Source organism: Pseudophryne corroboree, chromosome 5 (genome assembly GCF_028390025.1).
Source record: "Pseudophryne corroboree isolate aPseCor3 chromosome 5, aPseCor3.hap2, whole genome shotgun sequence".
Classification (NCBI taxonomy): Eukaryota; Metazoa; Chordata; class Amphibia; order Anura; family Myobatrachidae; genus Pseudophryne; species Pseudophryne corroboree.
This window is the reverse complement of record NC_086448.1, coordinates 321,530,428-321,553,667: the sequence shown is the minus strand read 5'-3', so window position 1 is coordinate 321,553,667 and position 23,240 is coordinate 321,530,428. Positions and strand designations below refer to the sequence as shown.

At 45.3% G+C, this 23,240-nt stretch overlaps 1 protein-coding gene across 2 annotated transcripts in view; it reads left to right on the top strand.

Annotated features, from left to right (window-relative positions):
• AOAH (acyloxyacyl hydrolase) overlaps positions 1–23,240 on the top strand; it is a 439,135-nt gene that overhangs the window by 325,150 nt on the left and 90,745 nt on the right. For both annotated transcript variants that reach the window (XM_063922510.1, XM_063922509.1), the window contains one exon: positions 10,786–10,877. In XM_063922510.1, the coding sequence (XP_063778580.1) occupies positions 10,786–10,877 (92 nt within the window). The remainder of the gene's footprint in view (positions 1–10,785; positions 10,878–23,240) is intronic.

The window sequence follows — 23,240 nt, the reverse complement described above, 5'->3', positions numbered from 1 at the left end:
TACCCAGTCCCCACAATAAAGCAGTGTGAGCACAGATATATGCAGCACACTGAGCACAGATATGGAGCGTTTTTCAGGCAGATAACGTATAATACTGGTGGTCACTGGTCAGCAAAACTCTGCACTGTACTCCTCCTATAATACTGCTGGTCCCCAGAATAAAGATATTTGCACTGCAGCCCCCTGAAACAAAGTGAGAGGACGCCAGCCACGTCCTCTCACTATCATTTCTAATGCACAAGTGAAAAATGGCGGTGACGCGCGGCTCCTTATATAGAATCCGAATCTCGCGAGAATCCGACAGCGGGATGATGACGTTCGGGCGCGCTCGGGTTAACCAAGCAAGGCGGGAGGATCCGAGTCTGCCTCGGACCCGTGTAAAAAGGGTGAAGTTCGGGGGGGGTTCGGATTCCGAGGAACCGAACCCGCTCATCATTACTTTACAGACATAGACAGCCAAAGAAATTGTCCAGCTTGTACACATCTAGCTCTCTCCAATCAGAGTCCTGTATTCTCTCAGGAGACCAAACAATGGGGGTCATTCCGAGTTGTTCGCTCGGTAAATTTCTTCGCATCGCAGCGATTTTCCGCTTAGTGCGCATGCGCAATGTCCGCACTGCGACTGCGCCAAGTAAATTTGCTATGCAGTTAGGAATTTTACTCACGGTTTTTTCCTCGTTCTGGTGATCGTAATGTGATTGACAGGAAGTGGGTGTTTCTGGGCGGAAACTGGCCGTTTTATGGGTGTGTGTGAAAAAACGCTACCGTTTCTGGGAATAACGCGGGAGTGGCTGGAGAAACGGAGGAGTGTCTGGGCGAACGCTGGGTGTGTTCGTGACATAAAACCAGGAACGACAAGCACTGAACTGATCGCAGATGCCGAGTAAGTCTCGAGTTACTCAGAAACTGCACAGAGATGTCTTATCGCAAATTGCGAATCTTTCGTTCGCAATTTTAAGAAGCTAAGATTCACTCCCAGTAGGCGGCGGCTTAGCGTGTGCAAAGCTGCTAAAAGCAGCTTGCGAGCGAACAACTCGGAATGACCCCCCATGCCAAATACAAAACTTTAAAAGGAATGAGTGGTAGAGATGAGCGGGTTCGGTTTCTCTGAATCCGAACCCGCCAGAACTTCATGGTTTTTTTCACGGGTCCGAGCAGACTCGGATCTTCCCGCCTTGCTCGGTTAACCCGAGCGCGCCCGAACGTCATCATGACGCTGTCGGATTCTCGCGAGGCTCGGATTCTATCGCGAGACTCGGATTCTATATAAGGAGCCGCGCGTCGCCGCCATTTTCACACGTGCATTGAGATTGATAGGGAGAGGACGTGGCTGGCGTCCTCTCCATTTAGATTATAAGAGACTGAGAGAGATTTACTGGAGCTGACTAGGAGAAGTACTGTTACTGTAGAAGTGTAGAGACTGAGTGGAGAGAGTTTACTAGTGAGGACAGTGCAGTTTACTTTATAATCCGTTCTCTGCCTGAAAAAAGCGATACACAGCACACAGTGACTCAGTCACATACCATATCTGTGTGCACTGCTCAGGCTCAGGCCAGTGTGCTGCATCATCTATTATCTATATATAATATTAAATATATCTGTCTGACTGCTCAGCTCACACAGCTTATAATTGTGGGGGAGACTGGGGAGCACTACTGCAGTGCCAGTTATAGGTTATAGCAGGAGCCAGGAGTACATAATATATTATATAGTGAGTGACCACCAGACACACAGTGCAGTTTATTTAATATATCCGTTCTCTGCCTGAAAAAAGCGATACACACAGTGACTCAGTCAGTCACATACCATATCTGTGTGCACTGCTCAGGCTCAGGCCAGTGTGCTGCATCATCTATATATATTATATATCTGTCTGACTGCTCAGCTCACACAGCTTATAATTGTGGGGGAGACTGGGGAGCACTACTGCAGTGCCAGTTATAGGTTATAGCAGGAGCCAGGAGTACATATTATATTAAAATTAAACAGTGCACACTTTTGCTGCAGGAGTGCCACTGCCAGTGTGACTGACCAGTGACCTGACCACACTGACCACCAGTATAGTTAGTAGTATACTTATATTGTGATTGCCTGAAAAAGTTAAACACTCGTCGTGTGACTTCACTTGTGTGTTTTTTTTTTTTTTATTCTATAAAAATAAAACTCATTCTGCTGACAGACAGTGTCCAGCAGGTCCGTCATTATATAATATATAATATATACCTGTCCGGCTGCAGTAGTGATATATATATATTTTTTATATCATTTATCATCCAGTCGCAGCAGACACAGTACGGTAGTTCACGGCTGTGGCTACCTCTGTGTCTCTGCACTCGGCAGGCAGTCCGTCCATAATTGTAATACCACCTAACCGTGGATTTTTTTCATTCTTCTTTATACATACATAGTTACATAGACATCTTCTCTTTATCAACCAGTCTCTATTAGCTGCAGACACAGTACAGTACGGTAGTTCACGGCTGTGGCTACCTCTGTGTCTGCACTCGGCAGGCAGTCCGTCCATAATTGTATACCACCTAACCGTGGTTTTTTTTCATTCTTCTTTATACATACATAGTTACATAGACATCTTCTCTTTATCAACCAGTCTATATTAGCTGCAGACACAGTACAGTACGGTAGTTCACGGCTGTGGCTACCTCTGTGTCTGCACTCGGCAGGCAGTCCGTCCATAATTGTATACCACCTAACCGTGGATTTTTTTCAGTCTTCTTTATACATACATAGTTACATAGACATCTTCTCTTTATCAACCAGTCTATATTAGCTGCAGACACAGTACAGTACGGTAGTTCACGGCTGTGGCTACCTCTGTGTCTGCAGTCGGCAGGCAGTCCATAATTGTATACTAGTATCCATCTCCATTGTTTACCTGAGGTGCCTTTTAGTTGTGCCTATTAAAATATGGAGAACAAAAATGTTGAGGTTCCAAAATTAGGGAAAGATCAAGATCCACTTCCACCTCGTGCTGAAGCTGCTGCCACTAGTCATGGCCGAGACGATGAAATGCCAGCAACGTCGTCTGCCAAGGCCGATGCCCAATGTCATAGTACAGAGCATGTCAAATCCAAAACACCAAATATCAGAAAAAAAAGGACTCCAAAACCTAAAATAAAATTGTCGGAGGAGAAGCGTAAACTTGCCAATATGCCATTTACCACACGGAGTGGCAAGGAACGGCTGAGGCCCTGGCCTATGTTCATGGCTAGTGGTTCAGCTTCACATGAGGATGGAAGCACTCAGCCTCTCGCTAGAAAAATGAAAAGACTCAAGCTGGCAAAAGCAGCACAGCAAAGAACTGTGCATTCTTCGAAATCCCAAATCCACAAGGAGAGTCCAATTGTGTCGGTTGCGATGCCTGACCTTCCCAACACTGGACGTGAAGAGCATGCGCCTTCCACCATTTGCACGCCCCCTGCAAGTGCTGGAAGGAGCACCCGCAGTCCAGTTCCTGATAGTCAGATTGAAGATGTCAGTGTTGAAGTACACCAGGATGAGGAGGATATGGGTGTTGCTGGCGCTGGGGAGGAAATTGACCAGGAGGATTCTGATGGTGAGGTGGTTTGTTTAAGTCAGGCACCCGGGGAGACACCTGTTGTCCGTGGGAGGAATAGGGCCGTTGACATGCCAGGTGAAAATACCAAAAAAATCAGCTCTTCGGTGTGGAGGTATTTCACAAGAAATGCGGACAACAGGTGTCAAGCCGTGTGTTCCCTTTGTCAAGCTGTAATAAGTAGGGGTAAGGACGTTAACCACCTCGGAACATCCTCCCTTATACGTCACCTGCAGCGCATTCATAATAAGTCAGTGACAAGTTCAAAAACTTTGGGTGACAGCGGAAGCAGTCCACTGACCAGTAAATCCCTTCCTCTTGTAACCAAGCTCACGCAAACCACCCCACCAACTCCCTCAGTGTCAATTTCCTCCTTCCCCAGGAATGCCAATAGTCCTGCAGGCCATGTCACTGGCAATTCTGACGAGTCCTCTCCTGCCTGGGATTCCTCCGATGCATCCTTGCGTGTAACGCCTACTGCTGCTGGCGCTGCTGTTGTTGCCGCTGGGAGTCGATGGTCATCCCAGAGGGGAAGTCGTAAGCCCACTTGTACTACTTCCAGTAAGCAATTGACTGTTCAACAGTCCTTTGCGAGGAAGATGAAATATCACAGCAGTCATCCTACTGCAAAGCGGATAACTGAGGCCTTGACAACTATGTTGGTGTTAGACGTGCGTCCGGTATCCGCCGTTAGTTCACAGGGAACTAGACAATTTATTGAGGCAGTGTGCCCCCGTTACCAAATACCATCTAGGTTCCACTTGTCTAGGCAGGCGATACCGAGAATGTACACGGACGTCAGAAAAAGACTCACCAGTGTCCTAAAAAATGCAGTTGTACCCAATGTCCACTTAACCACGGACATGTGGACAAGTGGAGCAGGGCAGGGTCAGGACTATATGACTGTGACAGCCCACTGGGTAGATGTATGGACTCCCGCCGCAAGAACAGCAGCGGCGGCACCAGTAGCAGCATCTCGCAAACGCCAACTCTTTCCTAGGCAGGCTACGCTTTGTATCACCGCTTTCCAGAATACGCACACAGCTGAAAACCTCTTACGGCAACTGAGGAAGATCATCGCGGAATGGCTTACCCCAATTGGACTCTCCTGTGGATTTGTGGCATCGGACAACGCCAGCAATATTGTGTGTGCATTAAATATGGGCAAATTCCAGCACGTCCCATGTTTTGCACATACCTTGAATTTGGTGGTGCAGAATTTTTTAAAAAACGACAGGGGCGTGCAAGAGATGCTGTCGGTGGCCAGAAGAATTGCGGGACACTTTCGGCGTACAGGCACCACGTACAGAAGACTGGAGCACCACCAAAAACTACTGAACCTGCCCTGCCATCATCTGAAGCAAGAAGTGGTAACGAGGTGGAATTCAACCCTCTATATGCTTCAGAGGTTGGAGGAGCAGCAAAAGGCCATTCAAGCCTATACAATTGAGCACGATATAGTAGGTGGAATGCACCTGTCTCAAGCGCAGTGGAGAATGATTTCAACGTTGTGCAAGGTTCTGATGCCCTTTGAACTTGCCACACGTGAAGTCAGTTCAGACACTGCCAGCCTGAGTCAGGTCATTCCCCTCATCAGGCTTTTGCAGAAGAAGCTGGAGACATTGAAGGAGGAGCTAACACGGAGCGATTCCGCTAGGCATGTGGGACTTGTGGATGGAGCCCTTAATTCGCTTAACAAGGATTCACGGGTGGTCAATCTGTTGAAATCAGAGCACTACATTTTGGCCACCGTGCTCGATCCTAGATTTAAAGCCTACCTTGGATCTCTCTTTCCGGCAGACACAAGTCTGCTGGGGTTGAAAGACCTGCTGGTGACAAAATTGTCAAGTCAAGCGGAACGCGACCTGTCAACATCTCCTCCTTCACATTCTCCCGCAACTGGGGGTGCGAGGAAAAGGCTCAGAATTCCGAGCCCACCCGCTGGCGGTGATGCAGGGCAGTCTGGAGCGACTGCTGATGCTGACATCTGGTCCGGACTGAAGGACCTGACAACGATTACGGACATGTCGTCTACTGTCACTGCATATGATTCTCTCAACATTGATAGAATGGTGGAGGATTATATGAGTGACCGCATCCAAGTAGGCACGTCACACAGTCCGTACTTATACTGGCAGGAAAAAGAGGCAATTTGGAGGCCCTTGCACAAACTGGCTTTATTCTACCTAAGTTGCCCTCCCACAAGTGTGTACTCCGAAAGAGTGTTTAGTGCCGCCGCTCACCTTGTCAGCAATCGGCGTACGAGGTTACATCCAGAAAATGTGGAGAAGATGATGTTCATTAAAATGAATTATAATCAATTCCTCCGCGGAGACATTGACCAGCAGCAATTGCCTCCACAAAGTACACAGGGAGCTGAGATGGTGGATTCCAGTGGGGACGAATTGATAATCTGTGAGGAGGGGGATGTACACGGTGATATATCGGAGGGTGAAGATGAGGTGGACATCTTGCCTCTGTAGAGCCAGTTTGTGCAAGGAGAGATTAATTGCTTCTTTTTTGGGGGGGGTCCAAACCAACCCGTCATATCAGTCACAGTCGTGTGGCAGACCCTGTCACTGAAATGATGGGTTGGTTAAAGTGTGCATGTCCTGTTTTGTTTATACAACATAAGGGTGGGTGGGAGGGCCCAAGGACAATTCCATCTTGCACCTCTTTTTTCTTTTCTTTTTCTTTGCATCATGTGCTGATTGGGGAGGGTTTTTTGGAAGGGACATCCTGCGTGACACTGCAGTGCCACTCCTAGATGGGCCCGGTGTTTGTGTCGGCCACTAGGGTCGCTAATCTTACTCACACAGTCAGCTACCTCATTGCGCCTCTTTTTTTCTTTGCGTCATGTGCTGTTTGGGGAGGGTTTTTTAGAAGGGACATCCTGCGTGACACTGAAGTGCCACTCCTAGATGGGCCCGGTGTTTGTGTCGGCCACTAGGGTCGCTAATCTTACTCACACAGCTACCTCATTGCGCCTCTTTTTTTCTTTGCGTCATGTGCTGTTTGGGGAGGGTTTTTTGGAAGGGACATCCTGCGTGACACTGCAGTGCCACTCCTAGATGGGCCCGGTGTTTGTGTCGGCCACTAGGGTCGCTAATCTTACTCACACAGCTACCTCATTGCGCCTCTTTTTTTCTTTGCGTCATGTGCTGTTTGGGGAGGGTTTTTTGGAAGGGCCATCCTGCGTGACACTGCAGTGCCACTCCTAGATGGGCCCGGTGTTTGTGTCGGCCACTAGGGTCGCTAATCTTACTCACACAGCTACCTCATTGCGCCTCTTTTTTTCTTTGCGTCATGTGCTGTTTGGGGAGGGTTTTTTGGAAGGGACATCCTGCGTGACACTGCAGTGCCACTCCTAGATGGGCCCGGTGTTTGTGTCGGCCACTAGGGTCGCTAATCTTACTCACACAGCTACCTCATTGCGCCTCTTTTTTTCTTTGCGTCATGTGCTGTTTGGGGAGGGTTTTTTGGAAGGGACATCCTGCGTGACACTGCAGTGCCACTCCTAGATGGGCCCGGTGTTTGTGTCGGCCACTAGGGTCGCTTATCTTACTCACACAGCGACCTCGGTGCAAATTTTAGGACTAAAAATAATATTGTGAGGTGTGAGGTATTCAGAATAGACTGAAAATGAGTGTAAATTATGGTTTTTGAGGTTAATAATACTTTGGGATCAAAATGACCCCCAAATTCTATGATTTAAGCTGTTTTTTAGTGTTTTTTGAAAAAAACACCCGAATCCAAAACACACCCGAATCCGACAAAAAAAATTCGGTGAGGTTTTGCCAAAACGCGTTCGAACCCAAAACACGGCCGCGGAACCGAACCCAAAACCAAAACACAAAACCCGAAAAATTTCAGGCGCTCATCTCTAATGAGTGGTGCTAACCCAGAAAGAACTATTAGTATTTTTAAAAGTGCTTCTGAAAAAAGTGCTTATGTACCAGATCTAAATTGTAAATGTATGCACATTTACGGATAATAGTAGAGTGGTAGTAACCTGCTTAGCATAATTACACATGTTTAATGATCATCTTAATGCTTATGAGGTAGCAAAGGTAACAAGTGTTATATCAAATCACTGCTTATTTTTACCTTGCTACCTTATAACTCTTTCTCCCTTTAACTATTTATAATTTAATTTTATTTAATGCAGACAAAGATACTCTTTGATAGTATATCACCTGGGAATATTGATGGGATTTTGGAGGCATGTTTGCCTTGTTTTCTGCTGTAGTGCACAATAATATTAACACATTATCTAAAAATAACTGTATGAGAGGAGGATTCATGTGTTTTCCTGTGAGAAGATTGATATATACCTTTTTATCTAAAGCACCATGTGTGCATAGCATGAGTAATATAAAGAGCGCATCGAGTCTCCACTGCTCACCTACTGTATAATCCATTATATGACTGTACGGCTCGCCTGTGGATATCGACCAGACTTTTGTCAATTAATCTTTTGTCAGGGCTCTTCTGTATAAACAAGGTTGTATTTTTGCAGAGCCAAAATGTGTTTAATATATGTTTATCTTTTACTTTATTATACAGACGCACATACAAAAGTATAAATAGCAAGTTTTATAATACCACCATTGTGGACTTCAGTTAGAAAAAGCAAAATAACTATGCAAAATGAATCTGTCAGTTGGGAGCTCCAATGAATCAGATTAAGGGGAGTCACTAAGTCCTGTCATCAGGAACCCAACATCGGGTGTCTAATACCCAGGGCCGGCTCTGCCATTAGGCAGCTTTAGGCGGCTGCCTAGGGGCGCCAGCCACTGGAGGGCACCACTGAATTCATCTAGCAAAAAACTTAAGGATATCTCTGTATGTGGGTTAGTAATGAACTTATAAATGGTGGGATGGAACACAATAAGGAGCCTAGAAATATATGTACGTATACACATACAATTAAAGGGATGTAGGTGGCATACCGGCGGATGGGATGTTGCATTCAGGATGCTGACAGCCAGCATTCTGAATATTAGTATGACAGTGAGGGTTAGGGTTAGGCTGGGGGGAGGAAGGGTTATGCCAAGGGGTAAGGTTAATTCATTTCATTCAAATTTCGGTATTATGGTACATCCGTATGCTGCTGTCGGTTTTCTGGCCGGTGGCATCTCGTACCCAACCCCAATTAAATATCCCCACCAGACCCTACATACAGTATTATAGAGTATATAAAGAATAGATGGCACTCAAGGACTTTTTAAGTGAAAGTATATTGTGAACAAAGTCACAAAAACTTTAAATGTCCTTGAGCGTTGTCCCTTTTCTCTGTATATGTATAATGATGCAAATCACCCCAGCCCACCTAGTGGCCACCTGCATCTCCCCTCCAAGAGGTGGTGGTGGGGGTTTGCAGGTTAGGGGGCACTAGGCTGAAGATTGGCCTAGGGTGCAGCGAGACCTTTCACCGGCCCTGCTAATACCCCACCCCACCCCACCCAATTATTCTAACACAGATTTTTGAAAATGAAAGCAATATTATTATTATTATTATTATTATTATTATTATTTTTATTAAATATTATTTAGAATGTATTAGCTACCGTTGATATGTTGCATGATCCCTTTGATTAGGTATAGTTAAAGGGTACTACTATTTTGTTTTTCACAATAAATTAGTTACATTATATGCAAAACAATACATGTGTTGTTTCAGTTAAAATCTGACTGTTTTGTTTTAGAAATCGTTTCCCCAGGTAATGAACAAGCAAGGCTTGCTGTAGTAACTTTATAGTGATGTTTTTGTAACATTTATTATGTTTAGATAAAATAAGATAATTAAGAAACAAAGAAAACATCATAAATAGGATCAGATTTAACAACAAGTGATATTCGTTATAAATGTTAAATGGTGCTCCAGCCAATGAGCTCCTAACTCTCCCGTGTTTCAAAAATTACAGAAGCTGATTGGCTGGAGCACCATAATAACAAGAATATCAATCATTGCTACATCTGCCCCATAGTTAAAGAAAGAAGTTGGGATTCAAGCACAGTATCTCATGTTGCAGATATCAATAAGCTCCTCTTCTCAGGTTCATTTGACATTACAGTGTAGATTACTGACAGAGAAGCATTGTACAGCATTACTGACAATGACCGCCAGCTGTATTGCCAGCAGGGCCTCTATGAGGCTACAAGGCCAGTCATAATGATAGAGTGACGGAGATTGGAAGCACTTACCAGCTGTCAATGTGCAGTTATCATTCTCAATCCTCAATTCCCTTATCTCCTCTGTCTTCTTTAGTTAATAAAAGTTTTGTATTAGTTCCTATTAAATATTATAGCTATCAGAGCTGCTAAGCCTGAAGTGGCAATAAAACAATTCTGGTTCTTACACTGCCATTAATATTGTATGTCTGCAAGGAAATGAGAAGGTGAATGAGAAACTGATTGATATAGGAAAGAGGGGAAAAATACTCATATAAAAGCACTCACATTTCCAGTGTCCTATTTTTAGTATTAACCAATTCTAGCACTATCAACCAGTAATAATAGAGGAACATTCAAAATACAATACCCAGCAGACCCTTGTGGTAATCCACAGTGAGGCATCCTAAGACTCATGCTCCAAGTACTCATCTCTGGGAGGGAAATTCTCTCAGGCAGTTAAGTTTTCTTGGGAACTTGTATTGTCTGTTGGAATCCTGGTGCCTCTTGGTACAGGACAATGAGGCAGATGTATTAACCTGGAGAAGGCATAAGGAAGTGATAAACCAGTGATATGTGCAAGGTGATAAAGGCACCAGCCAATCAGCTCCAATATGTAAATTAACAGTTAGGATCTGATTGGCTGGTGCCTTTATCACCTTGCACATATCACTGGTTTATCACTTCCTTATGCCTTCTCCAGGTTAATACATCTGCCCCTCTTAACCTAAACAATGCTGGAACGTTTCCCTGATACATTGTTGTTCAAACTTTGTCTATTTTTTTTTTACACTTTTCACCCATTAATGCATGATATATAGGAAGGGGTACCTAAAGCAATGAAAGGATTTTAAACTAAAAATAAGCATTACCACATTCTTCCAACACCTGCAGGATTTTACAGTATATGAATATACTGTAATACAAGTAGAATTCAAGCGCTAAAAAGAATCATCCTCTAGGCCTGTATATTTATTACTTGTGAACATAATGTCAATCAGTAAAAAATTTTAATTATCACCTTTTTATCTGTTTAGAACTCATTTTCAAACATGGCGCTTGCCATTTCCAATGAATTAGACTGGCCTCAGTTTTCCTTGTACACTGGATTTGAGAACTCGACAATTGGGTAAGCTGTTGATCTGTAACGTATGAGTTATGTATGCTATGATAATTGTATATGCATTCTCATTCCAGTATCCATAAGTTTATTGTGGTCAATCCAGTTATCTGTGAATGGTGCTAGCTGCCATTGCAGCTGCGTTAAAACGCCAGCAAGGGCACTGTATGTTGCACCCACTCTCAGCCCAAATGCACTAATTTTTGCTCGAAGCCCTAGGGGGCTACAAGCAGCTTTGTGTGAGTTCAGGCTGCCATAAGGTGGGGCTGTTTGCGCGCTAACTCGCACCTTTGAATATATCACAGGTAATTGGATTGACCCCATAGTTGTGTTGTTTTTTTTTTATTAATGTTGATTGAACGTCAGCAGGATTACAGAGAAACACAGGTGGCAGCACATTTACACCAGCAATATAATTTAAAAAAAAAAAGTTTTAAGAGTATAAACGTGGTAATTTTTTTCGGTTGAAAGGAGGGGGTACAGAGTGTGGGAGGTGGAAGGGGAACATTGTAGCATACTGTTAGAAGGTAAGGGAGAGTGTAAAGGGAGGAGGCTTACTCTAGAAAATCATTAAGGGCTCATTTGAAAGGTGAGTGGAATTAAAGACCAATGACCACGGGACAAACAATTTCTTAATAATACTGGTCATATACTAAAGGCATTGGATGTGCCAGACTCTTGAATTGAGGAGAAGTTGGGATTTTTATAATTCAGTCTCTAGTTGGCAAGTGGCCACATACAGTGAAGGGGAATTCAATTAGCTGTGGAGTTTGTTAATTGCTGGGCTGAGGGAATCAAATTAGTGGGGATTACCCCATGTGCGAGTTCTCGCAGTCAGACTGAACCTTGCAGCTTCATGAACTGTAAAGTAAAGTCTGCGGAAAAACCTTTACGATTGGGTTCGCACGCAGAAAACCCCCCATTGATTTAGCAGTTTAAGCGGAATCAGTGGGTTTCCGCGCCTAAATCCAGAATTTTAGGTTCCGGGAAAAGGCTGTTTAATTGAACAGACTTTTCCCTGCGCAGCAAGGATTTTTACCGGCAATTAGTCATGGGGTAAGACCCACAGGTGATTGAATTCCCCGCTATGTGACTAATTAGCTTATTTGGTGACATGATGCTATTATTTTACCAAGTGGAAGGAAAAACGAGATTTATGGTAAGAACTTACCGTTGTTAAATCTCTTTCTGCAAGATATACTGGGTTCAACAGGGAATGACATTGGGGTGTAGAGTAGGATCTTGATCCGAGTCACCAACAGGCTCAAAGCTTTGACTGTTCCCAGAATGCATAGCGCTGCCTCCTCTATAACCCCACCTTCATGCACAGGAGCTCAGCTTTTGTTAACCAGTCCAATGCAGTAGCAGGCAAAAGAGACGACAACTGTTAATAGCCACATTCACCACAGTCTCACGACAGAAGAAAGTGTCAGCGGCTAATGCCATACCAACCAAAAGAAGCTAAGTGCGTCAGGGTGGGCACCCTGTGGAGCCCAGTGTACCTCGCAGAGAGAGATTTAACAACAGTAAGTGCTTACCATAAATCTCGTTTTCTGCTACGGGGTACACTGGGCTCCACAGGGAATGACATTGGGGATGTCCTAAAGCAGTTCCTTATGGGAGGGGAAGCACTGTAGCAGTCACAAGAACCCGGCATCCAAAGGAAGCATCCTGGGAGGCGGAAGTATCGAAGGCATAGAACCTTATGAACATGTTCACTGAGGACCACGTAGCCGCCTTGCACAATTGTTCAAGGGTCGCACCACGGCGGGCCGCCCAAGAAGGTCCAACCGACTGAGTAGAATGGGCCTTTATGGTAGCAGGAACTGGAAGGCCAGCCTGTAGATAAGCATGTGCAATAAACATTGTAATCCATCTGGTCAGGGTCTGCTTGTGAGCAGGCCAGCCACATTTGTGAAACCCAAACAGAACAAAGAAAGAATCAGACTTCCTGATGGAGGAAGTTCTCTTCACATAGATACAGACAGCCCGTACCACATCCAAGGACCGCTCTTTGGAAGACAAGTCAGGAGAAGCAAAGGCCGGAACCACGATTTCCTGATTAAGGTGGAAAGAAGATACCACCTTCGGTAAATACCCAGGGCATGTTCTAAGAACCGCCCGATCACGGTGACAAATCAGATAAGGTGACCTACAAGACAAGGCACCCAGATCCGACACCCGTCTAGCAGAGGCAATAGCCAGCAGAAACAATACCTTAAGAGAAAGCCACTTAAGGTCTGCAGATTCAAGAGGCTCAAACGGAGACCCTTGCAATGCCTCCAGAACCACTGACAGGTCCCAAGGAGCCACAGGCGGGACATAAGGAGGTTGAATCCGCAACACACCCTGAGTGAACGTATGCACATCAGGTAAAGTCGCAATCTTTCTCTGTAACCAAACCGACAAGGCAGAAATATGAACCTTGATGGAGGCCAGACGAAGGCCCAAGTCCAGGCCCCGTTGTAGAAAGGCCAAAAGTTTGGCTGTACTAAACTTATAAGCATCTTAAATGCGCACCAAGCAAAGTAGGAGTTCCAGACACTATGGTAAATCCAGGCAGAAGCCAGTTTCCGGACCTTCAACATGGTTTGAATGACCGCTTCAGAAAATCCTTTGGCCCTCAAGACGGAAGCTTTAAGAGCCACGCCGTCACAGCCAACCGGGCTTAATCCTGATATACACAGGGGCCCTGAAGGAGGAGATCTGGGCGTTGTGGAAGTAGAAGGGGACGCTCTATTGGGAGACCCTGAAGGTCTGAGAATCAATGCCGTCTGGGCCACGTGGGAGCGATCAGAAGCAAGATTCCTCCTTCTTGCTTGAACTTCCTCATTACTCTGGGCAGGAGTGACACCGGAGGGAACACATATGGCAGCTGAAAGTTCCATGGAATTGCCAGTGTGTCTATGAACGCTGCTTGAGAATCCCTTGTCCTTGCTCCGAAGACCAGAACCTTGTGATTGTGTCAAGGCGCCATCAGGTCCACATCTGTAAGGCCCAACCTGTCCACGAGGAGTTGAAACACTTATGGATGGAGGCTCCACTCTCCAGCGTGTACGTCCTAATGACTGAGAAAGTCCGCTTCCCAGTTTAGGACCCCTGGAATGAATACTGCCGATATGGCTGGCAGATGGCGTTCCGCCCACTGAAGAATCCATGATACTTCCCTCATTGCCATGCGGCTTCAAGTTCCGCCTTGATGATTGATGTACTTGAACAGGTCTGTTCTGTATTAAATGCTGGGCCAAGTTCAGTGAATTGAACACCGCCCGCAATTCCAGAATGTTTATCAGGAGGAGAGACTCCTCCTTGGTCCACCGACCTTGAAGGGAGTGTTGCTCCAACACCGCACCCCAACCTCTCAGACTGGCATCCGTCGTCAGAAGGACACAGTTGGAGATCCAGAAGGGACGACGCCTTTTCAATCGTTGGTCCTGAAGCCATCAGCTCAGTGACAGACAGACCTCCGGAGACCAGGAGATCATGTGAGACCTGATCCGGTGAGGCAGGCCGTCCCACTTGGCAAGAATCAGCTTCTGCAGAGGGCGGGAATGGAATTGAGCATACTCCACCATGTCGAAAGCCAACACCATGAGACCTAGCACTTGCATTGCCAAATGTATCCACACTTGCGGACGAGATAGGAAGCAAAGAATCCTGTCCTGAAGCTTCAGGACTTTCTCCTGAGAAAAGAACAATCACTGGTTGTGCGTGTCCAACAACGCTCCCAGGTGCACCATGCTCTGAGCAGGGACCAGGGAAGATTTCTTCCAGTTGATGACCCACCCGTGGGCTTGTGGAAACCAGATAGTCAGATCCAGATGGCGTAGGAGAATTTCTGGGGAATTTGCTAGGATCAACAAGTCATCCAGATACGGTAGGATCCTGACCCCTTGACGGCGGAGTACAGCCGTCATCACCGCCATGACCTTGGTGAAGACTCACGGGGCCGTGGTCAAACCAATAGGTAACGCCCGAAATTGGTAATGGAGGTTGCCAACCGCAAACCTCAGGTACTGCTGATGTGACACTTCAATCGGAATATGCATGTAAGCATCCTGTATGTCTAGGGAGACCATATAGTCCCCAGGTTCCAAGGCCAGAACAATAGATCGAAGAGTTTCCATATGAAACTTGGAGACCTTCACAAATTTGTTCAAGGACTTGAGGTTGAGAATGGGCCGGGAAGACCCATTTGGTTTCGGGACTAGGAACAGCGGTGAATAGTACCCCTTGCCTCTCTGAGCCAGAGGCACCTGTACTACCACTCCTGTGTCCAGGAGGGACTGTACCACCGAATTAAGAGTTTTTGCCTTCACCTGATCCGAAGGGACGTCTGTCAGGCAAAATCGATGAGGGGGATGATTTCTGAAGGATTCGGCGTAACCTCGAGTGATGACTTCCCGTACCCAGGCATCGGAAGTGGTCTTCTACCATTCCTTAGTAAACCCTAGAAGTTGGCCCCCCACCCTGGGATCCCCCAGAGGTAGGCCCGCCCCATCATGCGGCAGGCTTGTCAGTTTTGGAAGCAGGCTGACGGGCAGCCCAGGCCTATTTGGGTTTGGGCTTATTGGGTTTGGAAGTGCGAACCTGTTTCGGGTACGCCTGACCTTTTGCTTTCCCTGAAGGATGAAAGGAGCGAAAGGGAGTACTCTTAGCCTTCAGCACTGAAGGAGCAGTACTATGTAGACATGCCGTCTTAGCAGAAGCTAAGTCAGCCACTATCATGTTGAGGTCTTCTCCAAAAAGAATGTCTCCCTTAAAAGGGAGCACCTCCAGAGTTTTCTTAGAGTCCAGATCCACCGACCAGGACCGCAACCAGAGAATCCGGCGAGCAAATATGGACATAGTAGAAGCCTTGGCCGCCAGAATACCGGTATCAGAACCGCCTCCTTAATGTAATGAGAAGCTGTGACAATATACGACAGACATTGTCTGGCATGATCAGAAGCGTTGGAAGGCAGCTCCGCCTCCAACAGCCTCTACAGCCCATGTCACTGCAATAGTGGGCCTATGCGCTGCACCATTTAGGGTGTAGATCACCTTTAAACAACCCTCCACACGGTTATCCGTCGGTTCTTTCAGTGAAGTGACGGTGGTTACAGACAGAGCTGAGGATACAACCAGCCGTGCCACCTGTGAATCCACTGGCGGGGGTGTCTCCCAATTTTTACTTAGCACCGCCACGAGGGGGTAGCGAGCCAGCATCTTCTTGTGAGGCGTGAATTTCTTTCCTGGATTTTCCCAGGATTCCTGACGTATGTCAACTAGATGGTCAGAGTGAGGTAAAACCTGTTTAACCACTTTCTGACATTTAAACCTATCCGGTTTCTTAGGGGCAGCATCAGGCTCCGGTTCATCAGTCATTTGGAGAATTAATCTGATAGCCTCCAGCAAGTCAGGGACATCCACCTGTGAAACAGACTCCCCATCAGAAGCATTAGGATCAGAATCTGGGGCCAGTATATACGCCATCCTCATCAGACGAACTATCTGGGACGTTGGTGGATTGTGGGGAACTAATGGCCCGCTTAGAGGACCCCTTGGCCTTAGGCAGGCGAGGGTTAGACTTCTGTGTAGTCAGTGATTTTTTCAATTGCTGTAACTGAGCGGACAGCTGATCTGCCCATGGCGGGTTAACCGCAGGGACCATAAGCGGTTGTACCGTCACAGGAGGTCCCATAGGGGGCGCAAGTCTACTTACTAGTGTATTCAGTAACGTGGAGAAAGTAGCCCAAGGTGGGTCATTATGAACCCCCGTTGCTACGATCCCACTGGGGGAGTAAGGAACTCCCCGAACCTGAACCCTCAGCTTCAATGTTTTCCTCAAATGTGTCTGCAGCGTCACCACCACGCAATGTGGGATCAGCCCCAGCACTGTCTCCCCTTGTAGCTGACATATCTAAAAGCTCAACCCAGGGCAACCCAGTACAATAACAGCAGCACAATACCAGACAAGAACCCCCTGTGCAGTGTATTAGCACAAACAGGGGACTCAAGAGGTATATGGTGATTAAAAATCACAGAGAAAAATACACACTGAGTATATCTTGTGAAACACCTACAGTATATGAACTGACAAACCTGACGCACTTAGCACCCTCAGGCTATAGAATATAGGGATAGCAATCTAAACATAGAAACATAGAAACATAGAATTTGACGGCAGATAAGAACCACTTGGCCCATCTAGTCTGCCCCTTTTTTATTTTATCCTTTAGGCAATCTCAACCCTTTTTTAACCTTAATTCTTTGTAAGGATATTCATATGCCTGTCCCAAGCATGTTTAAATTGCCCTACAGTCTTAGCCTCTACCACCTCTGATGGGAGGCTATTCCACTTATCCACTACCCTTTCTGTGAAGTAATTTTTCCTTAAATTTCCCCTGAACCTCCCCCCCTCCAGTCTCAATGTATGCCCTCGAGTTCTAATACTTCTTTCCCTTTGAAGAATGTTTCCCTCCTGAACTTTGTTAAGACCCTTGATATATTTGAAAGTTTCTATCATGTCCCCCCTTTCCCTTCTCTCCTCCAAACTATACATGTTAAGATCTTTTAGCCTTTCCGGGTAAGTTTTGTGATGTAGGCCATGCACCATTTTAGTTGCCCTTCTTTGTACACTCTCTAATGTATTTATATCCTTCTGGAGATAGGGTCTCCAGAACTGGACACAGTATTCCAGATGGGGCCGTACCAATGACCTATACAGTGGCATTATCACTTCTTGTTTTTTCCTGCTACTGATTCCTCTCCCTATGCAACCAAGCATCTGACTTGCCTTTCTCATTGCTTTGTTGCATTGCTTTCCTGCCTTCAAGTCACTTGAAATAGTGACTCCTAAATCTCTTTCCTCCTCAGTAGTTTCCATTATAGTACCCTTGATACTATACTTAGCCTTTGGGTTTTTGAGACCCAAGTGCATGATTTTGCATTTTTTTAGCATTAAACTGTAGTTGCCACGTTCTTGACCATTTCTCAAGCCTACCTAGGTCATTAATCATTTGTTTGACCCCTCCCGGTGTGTCTACCCTGTTGCATATCTTTGTATCATCTGCAAAAAGGCATATCTTCCCTTCAATACCATCTGCAATGTCACCAACAAAGATATTAAAGAGAACTGGACCAAGTACAGATCCCTGGGGTACTCCACTGGTAACATTTCCCTCCATAGATTGCACTCCATTAACTACGACTGTCTGTTTCCTATCCTGCAACCAAGTTCTTATCCATTTAACTGATTTATAATCCACCCCCAGGCTTTCAAGTTTATTTAGCAGTCTGCGATGTGGGACAGTGTCAAATGCCTTACTAAAGTCTAGATATGCTACATCTACAGCTCCCCCTTGATCTATTATTTTCATCACAGAGTCAAAAAAGTCAATAAGATTTGTTTGGCATGATCTCCCACCAGTAAATCCATGCTGTTTTGGATCCTGTAAGTTGTTTGATTTAAGATATTCCACTACTCTTTCTTTTAATAGTTTTTCCATTACTTTCCCTACTACTGATGTAAGGCTTACTGGTCTGTAGTTACTTGCTTCTTCCTTGCTTCCACTTTTGTGCAGTGGAACTACATTTGCTCTTTTCCAGTCCTCTGGAATAGCACCTGTATTTAGTGACTGGTTAAATAATTCTGTTAAAGGTGTAACTTATCTAACTTATGTAACTTGTATCTAAGGGGCAGATGTATTAACCTGGAGAAGGCATAAGGAAGTGATAAACCAGTGATATGTGCAAGGTGATAAAGGCAGCAGCCAATCAAATCCTAACTGTTAATTTACATATTGGAGCTGATTGGCTGCTGCCTTTATCACCTTGCACATATCACTGGTTTATCACTTCCTTATGCCTTCTCCAGGTTAATACATCTGCCCCTGAGTGAGATACACGAAATGGAGGTCACACAGCAGCTATATGCACACACACATAGTCACATTGTACAATGCAGAAATTATGACATGCAATAAAACTGCACTGGACTAGCAATACAGAGTAATGCTAAGTATAGATATACACTCAATCGATATAAAAATGCACAGTAAATACTGGATGTATATCACAGGGTATTTGTACTATATAACCCTGACTAAATGCACTCTTTCTTAACTAACACTGTCAGCAGACATGTAGAAAACTTAAGTGTTCTGTAAAATGCACAGCGCTGACATGCAGGCGGCTTTACAGAGGAGGATTTGCCCAAACAGTCCCAAGATCAGCTCAGCTTGTTCTAATGGCACCCAAACGCTGACAGGGAGTGAGGGAGAGAGAGATATGCAGCTCCAGGCCTGGAACATTTACTCTAAATGACGCCCTGGGGCTGGGAGAAGGTTTACAGGTCAGAGCCTTATCCCCCTGCTGGACTTCACCACCGGGTACTGTGGGCTTATATAAACGGTTTATGAGAGAACACCGACCTGTGCCCTTGCCCTGGTGCTCTAGTGGGGTCCCTGTACTGCCACAGTGTCCACGCCAGCGCGCACGGCCCACCTCCCACCGGCCGAGCGGGATCATGATTTACAGTGGGTCCCGCCGGGGGGACCCACTTACCTCCTCCCTGAGTGTGGCCACGCAATCCAGGAGAACAGCGGCAGTGTGTGTGACTAACTGGAAAAAAAAAACGGAGCCTCCGCTGTAAGTACCCGGCAATCAGTGTGCGGGAGTATAAAGCACCGCTCGGGGAGGTGATGGAGCTGCAGCAGGAGATGTCTGACTGACATCTAACACAGACAGTGTCTCTGCTGCAGCCCTTGAAGTCTTCATTTTTCATTAAAAGATTCTTCTCAGGGCTGCTGGAGCAGTCCCTCTGTTGTATGCCTGCTTACTGCATGGCACCAACTACAAAACTAAGCTCCTGTGCACGGAGGCGGGGTTATAGAGGAGGAGGCGCTATGCATTCTGGGAACAGTCAAAGCTTTGAGCCTATTGGTGCTCGGATCAAGATCCTACTCTACACCCCAATGTCATTCCCTGTGGAGCCCAGTGTACCCGGCAGAAGGAAAAAAACTTGGTAGCCATGAGGATGAAAATGGACATTCCCTCCAACACCTGCCTGACAAGTCTGCATGTATCTCTATTAGTCTAGTCAGAGAGTAATACATCTATATAATAATTTATCAATATTTTTTTTAATCTTGGCAAAGATTGAGCTTGAAGTTAATTCTGTGTTTTCTGTAAAATGAAAACCAGCCCTGTTGTATATGTCTGTCTAATACACAGTGATTCAGTTGCATAAAAAGTCTACAGTGGAAACATTGTGATTTGGTTATTAAAGTCCCTTAACTGAAAGAATTGAAAAACGTGTTCGTGACGGATGCCAAGTTTAGTTTGAATATCTTGTTACAAGCAATGTCGTTGATGTTGGAGATAAATTGGGAGGGAACAAAATGCTATTGTAGAGTGGTATGATTGGGGCTGGGTAGAGGGTAATGTTTATAATAACTGGTTTGCACAGATCCAGATTGTCAGAAATATTCATGTTTTTAGAATTGCCAATATTCTGAAATATGAGGCACGAAAATTACATCAATATTCTTCTTTATGTTTAATGTTGATTTTCCTTTCAGCTAGAACAATTTTTATAACACTTTGGTTTAGAGATGAGCAGGTTCGGTTCTCAGGGAACTGAAAACCCCTGAACTTCACCATTCGAGTCCGGTTCCGAGCCAGGCTCAGGTTTTCCCGCCTGACTCGGAAACCCGAACGAGGCAAAACGTCATCATCCCGCTGTCGGATTCTCACTGGATTTGGATTCCATATAAGGAGCCGCGCGTTGCGGCCATTTTTACTCTAGTCTCGGAGAGTGTAGTGAGAGGACGCGGGAAAGTGGGGTGGCAAGTCTAGTGCTGTGTTGTGCTGCTCAGTCCAGTCCAGTGTAGTCAGTGTCTTATGCTGCATCAGTCCAGCCAGTCACAGTGTTGGTGTCCTCTGCTGCTATATGTCCCCAGTGCTGCTGGCTGCAGTATTAGTCCCTTGCATTTTTGCTGTGTTGTCTTGCATCAGACCAGGGGCAGTGTCTTGTGCAGCATCAGTGGTGGTGTCCTCTGCTGCCATATATCCAGTGTAGCTGTATAAGTCCCTTTCAGTGGTGCTGTGTTGTCCTGCATTAGACCAGGGGAAGTGTCTTGTGCAGCATCAGTCCAGTGACCAGTCACAGTGGTGGTGTCCTCTGCTACCATATAGCCAGTGTTACTGCCGTATAATTCCCATGATACTGGCGTATAATTCCTGTGATATTGCCATATAATTCTCAGAATACTGGCGTATAATTCCTGTAACATTGCCGTATAATTCTCGGAATACTGGCGTATAATTCCTATGATATTGCCTTATAATTCCTGTGATATTGCCGTATAATTCTCGGAATACTGGCGTATAATTCCTGTGATACTGCCATATAATTCCCATGATACTGGCGTATAATTCCTGTGACATTGTCGTATAATTCCTGTGATATTGCCATATAATTCTCGGAATACTGGCGTATAATTCCGGTGATACTGCCATATAATTCCCGTGATACTGGCGTATAATTCCTGTGATATTGCCGTATAATTCTCAGAATACTGGCGTATAATTCCTGTGACATTGCCGTATAAATCTCGGAATACTGGCGTATAATTCCCGTGATACTGACGTATAATTCCTTTGATTTTGCCATATAATTCTGTCAAAGTCGGAAAAATATCATGCTACACGTTGCCATATATCCACCCCATGCGCGTGCCTGCTGCACGTGCACATTCTCTCCCGTGCGTGCGGATACTCGCAGCTGCGTGATGGCGCCTCCTCGGCCATGCGCTCGAGCGCGTGTTATGTGCATTTACGGTAGACTTTGTGTGCGTCTAGCGGGCGACTCAATCGTTAAATAATAAAACCAAATAGTATGTTTTATAGATAATGTTCCCCTTAATAATGACTGTAAGTTTGTTTAATGTAAATGGTCGCTGGACAGAGGAATTCCTCTTTGCATGGTACGAAGGGTCAGACAGGGTTTGAGCAGCTGTGTCTGGTACCTAACTAAAGAACATTTTATTAGAAACAATCCGGTGCTGGTTAGGTAAAGATTAATCGCTCCTGCGTATAGTTATGGCCATTAGTATTTTCTGGACATTTACTATATTTGCGATTCATTACCCATGCGGCGGGAATCTTCAGATTCCCTCCCACCTGAGCAGTTTGATATAGTCACAGCCCACCTGTTCAAACTAACCTATGACCTTTTGTTATGATGCGAGGAGACATTCCTGTGTCCAATGAACAATGAGATTATAGGTCCCTTTGTAGTGTACTGTACGCAGTGTATATAAGATCAGCCAGCCTGGGCAACTCTCTCACTCTCCACAAACGGTTTTCATCTTGACTAACTTGGAGCTGGTACCAGAAGCTGCGCAGCGATCGTTCCCAGTGTGTGTAAGTTATTCTCTGTAGCCAACTTGTTCTCTGTTAGTATTGGCCATACTCTCTGTCTCTCTGTTATAGTATAAGATTGTGACGCTATTGTATATTTCTGTCTAGATATTCTGTTAGAATGATATGTTAGCTTGTAGTGTATGACTTGTAAACTGTTTCCCCCTTTTCGATATAACTAAAAGCTTGTTAGTAAAGGTGTTGGAACCTTAGCAAGGTATCGTGTGTTTATTATATTGCAGAGGGTAATAGGAGCGTCTCAAACGCTCAAGCAGCTTTAGCATTAACAAGGTTAAGCAGCGTTACATCGCTACAGTATTTCAGTACAAAGTTTACAGTATAAGAGTATCCTTTCTGTGTGTTACATTCAAGGTTTACTGATTGTCATCCCGTGAGCGTCTGCGCCGCTCGTGTTCTCCTCGTGGACTCGAGCGACCGCTACGCTGGTAGCGTAGCATTATGGTAGTCAGCCGCCTATAGCGTGCTCGACACCACGCATTAAGCTGTGAGCGAGCGTGTCGCATGTGCGTCTCGATCACGGCCGAGCGTATGCTACGCTAATTGCGTACCCTTACGGTACCCCACACGTCAATTGCGTACTGAGTATCTTACCCATTTATAGTGAATGTTATAAGATAAATAGTTAGCTTTATCAATTCTCAGAATACTGGCATATAATTCCTGTGATACTGCCATATAATTCCCGTGATACTGGCGTATAATTCCTGTGACATTGCCGTATAAGTCTCGGAATACTGGCGTATAATTCCCGTGATACTGACGTATAATTCCTTTGATATTGCCATATAATTCTCAGAATACTGGTTTATAATTCCTGTGATACTGCCATATAATTCCCGTGATACTGTCGTATAATTCCTGTGACATTGCCGTATAATTCTCTGATACTGGCGTATAATTCCTGTGATATTGCCATATAATTCTCGGAATACTGGTGTATAATTA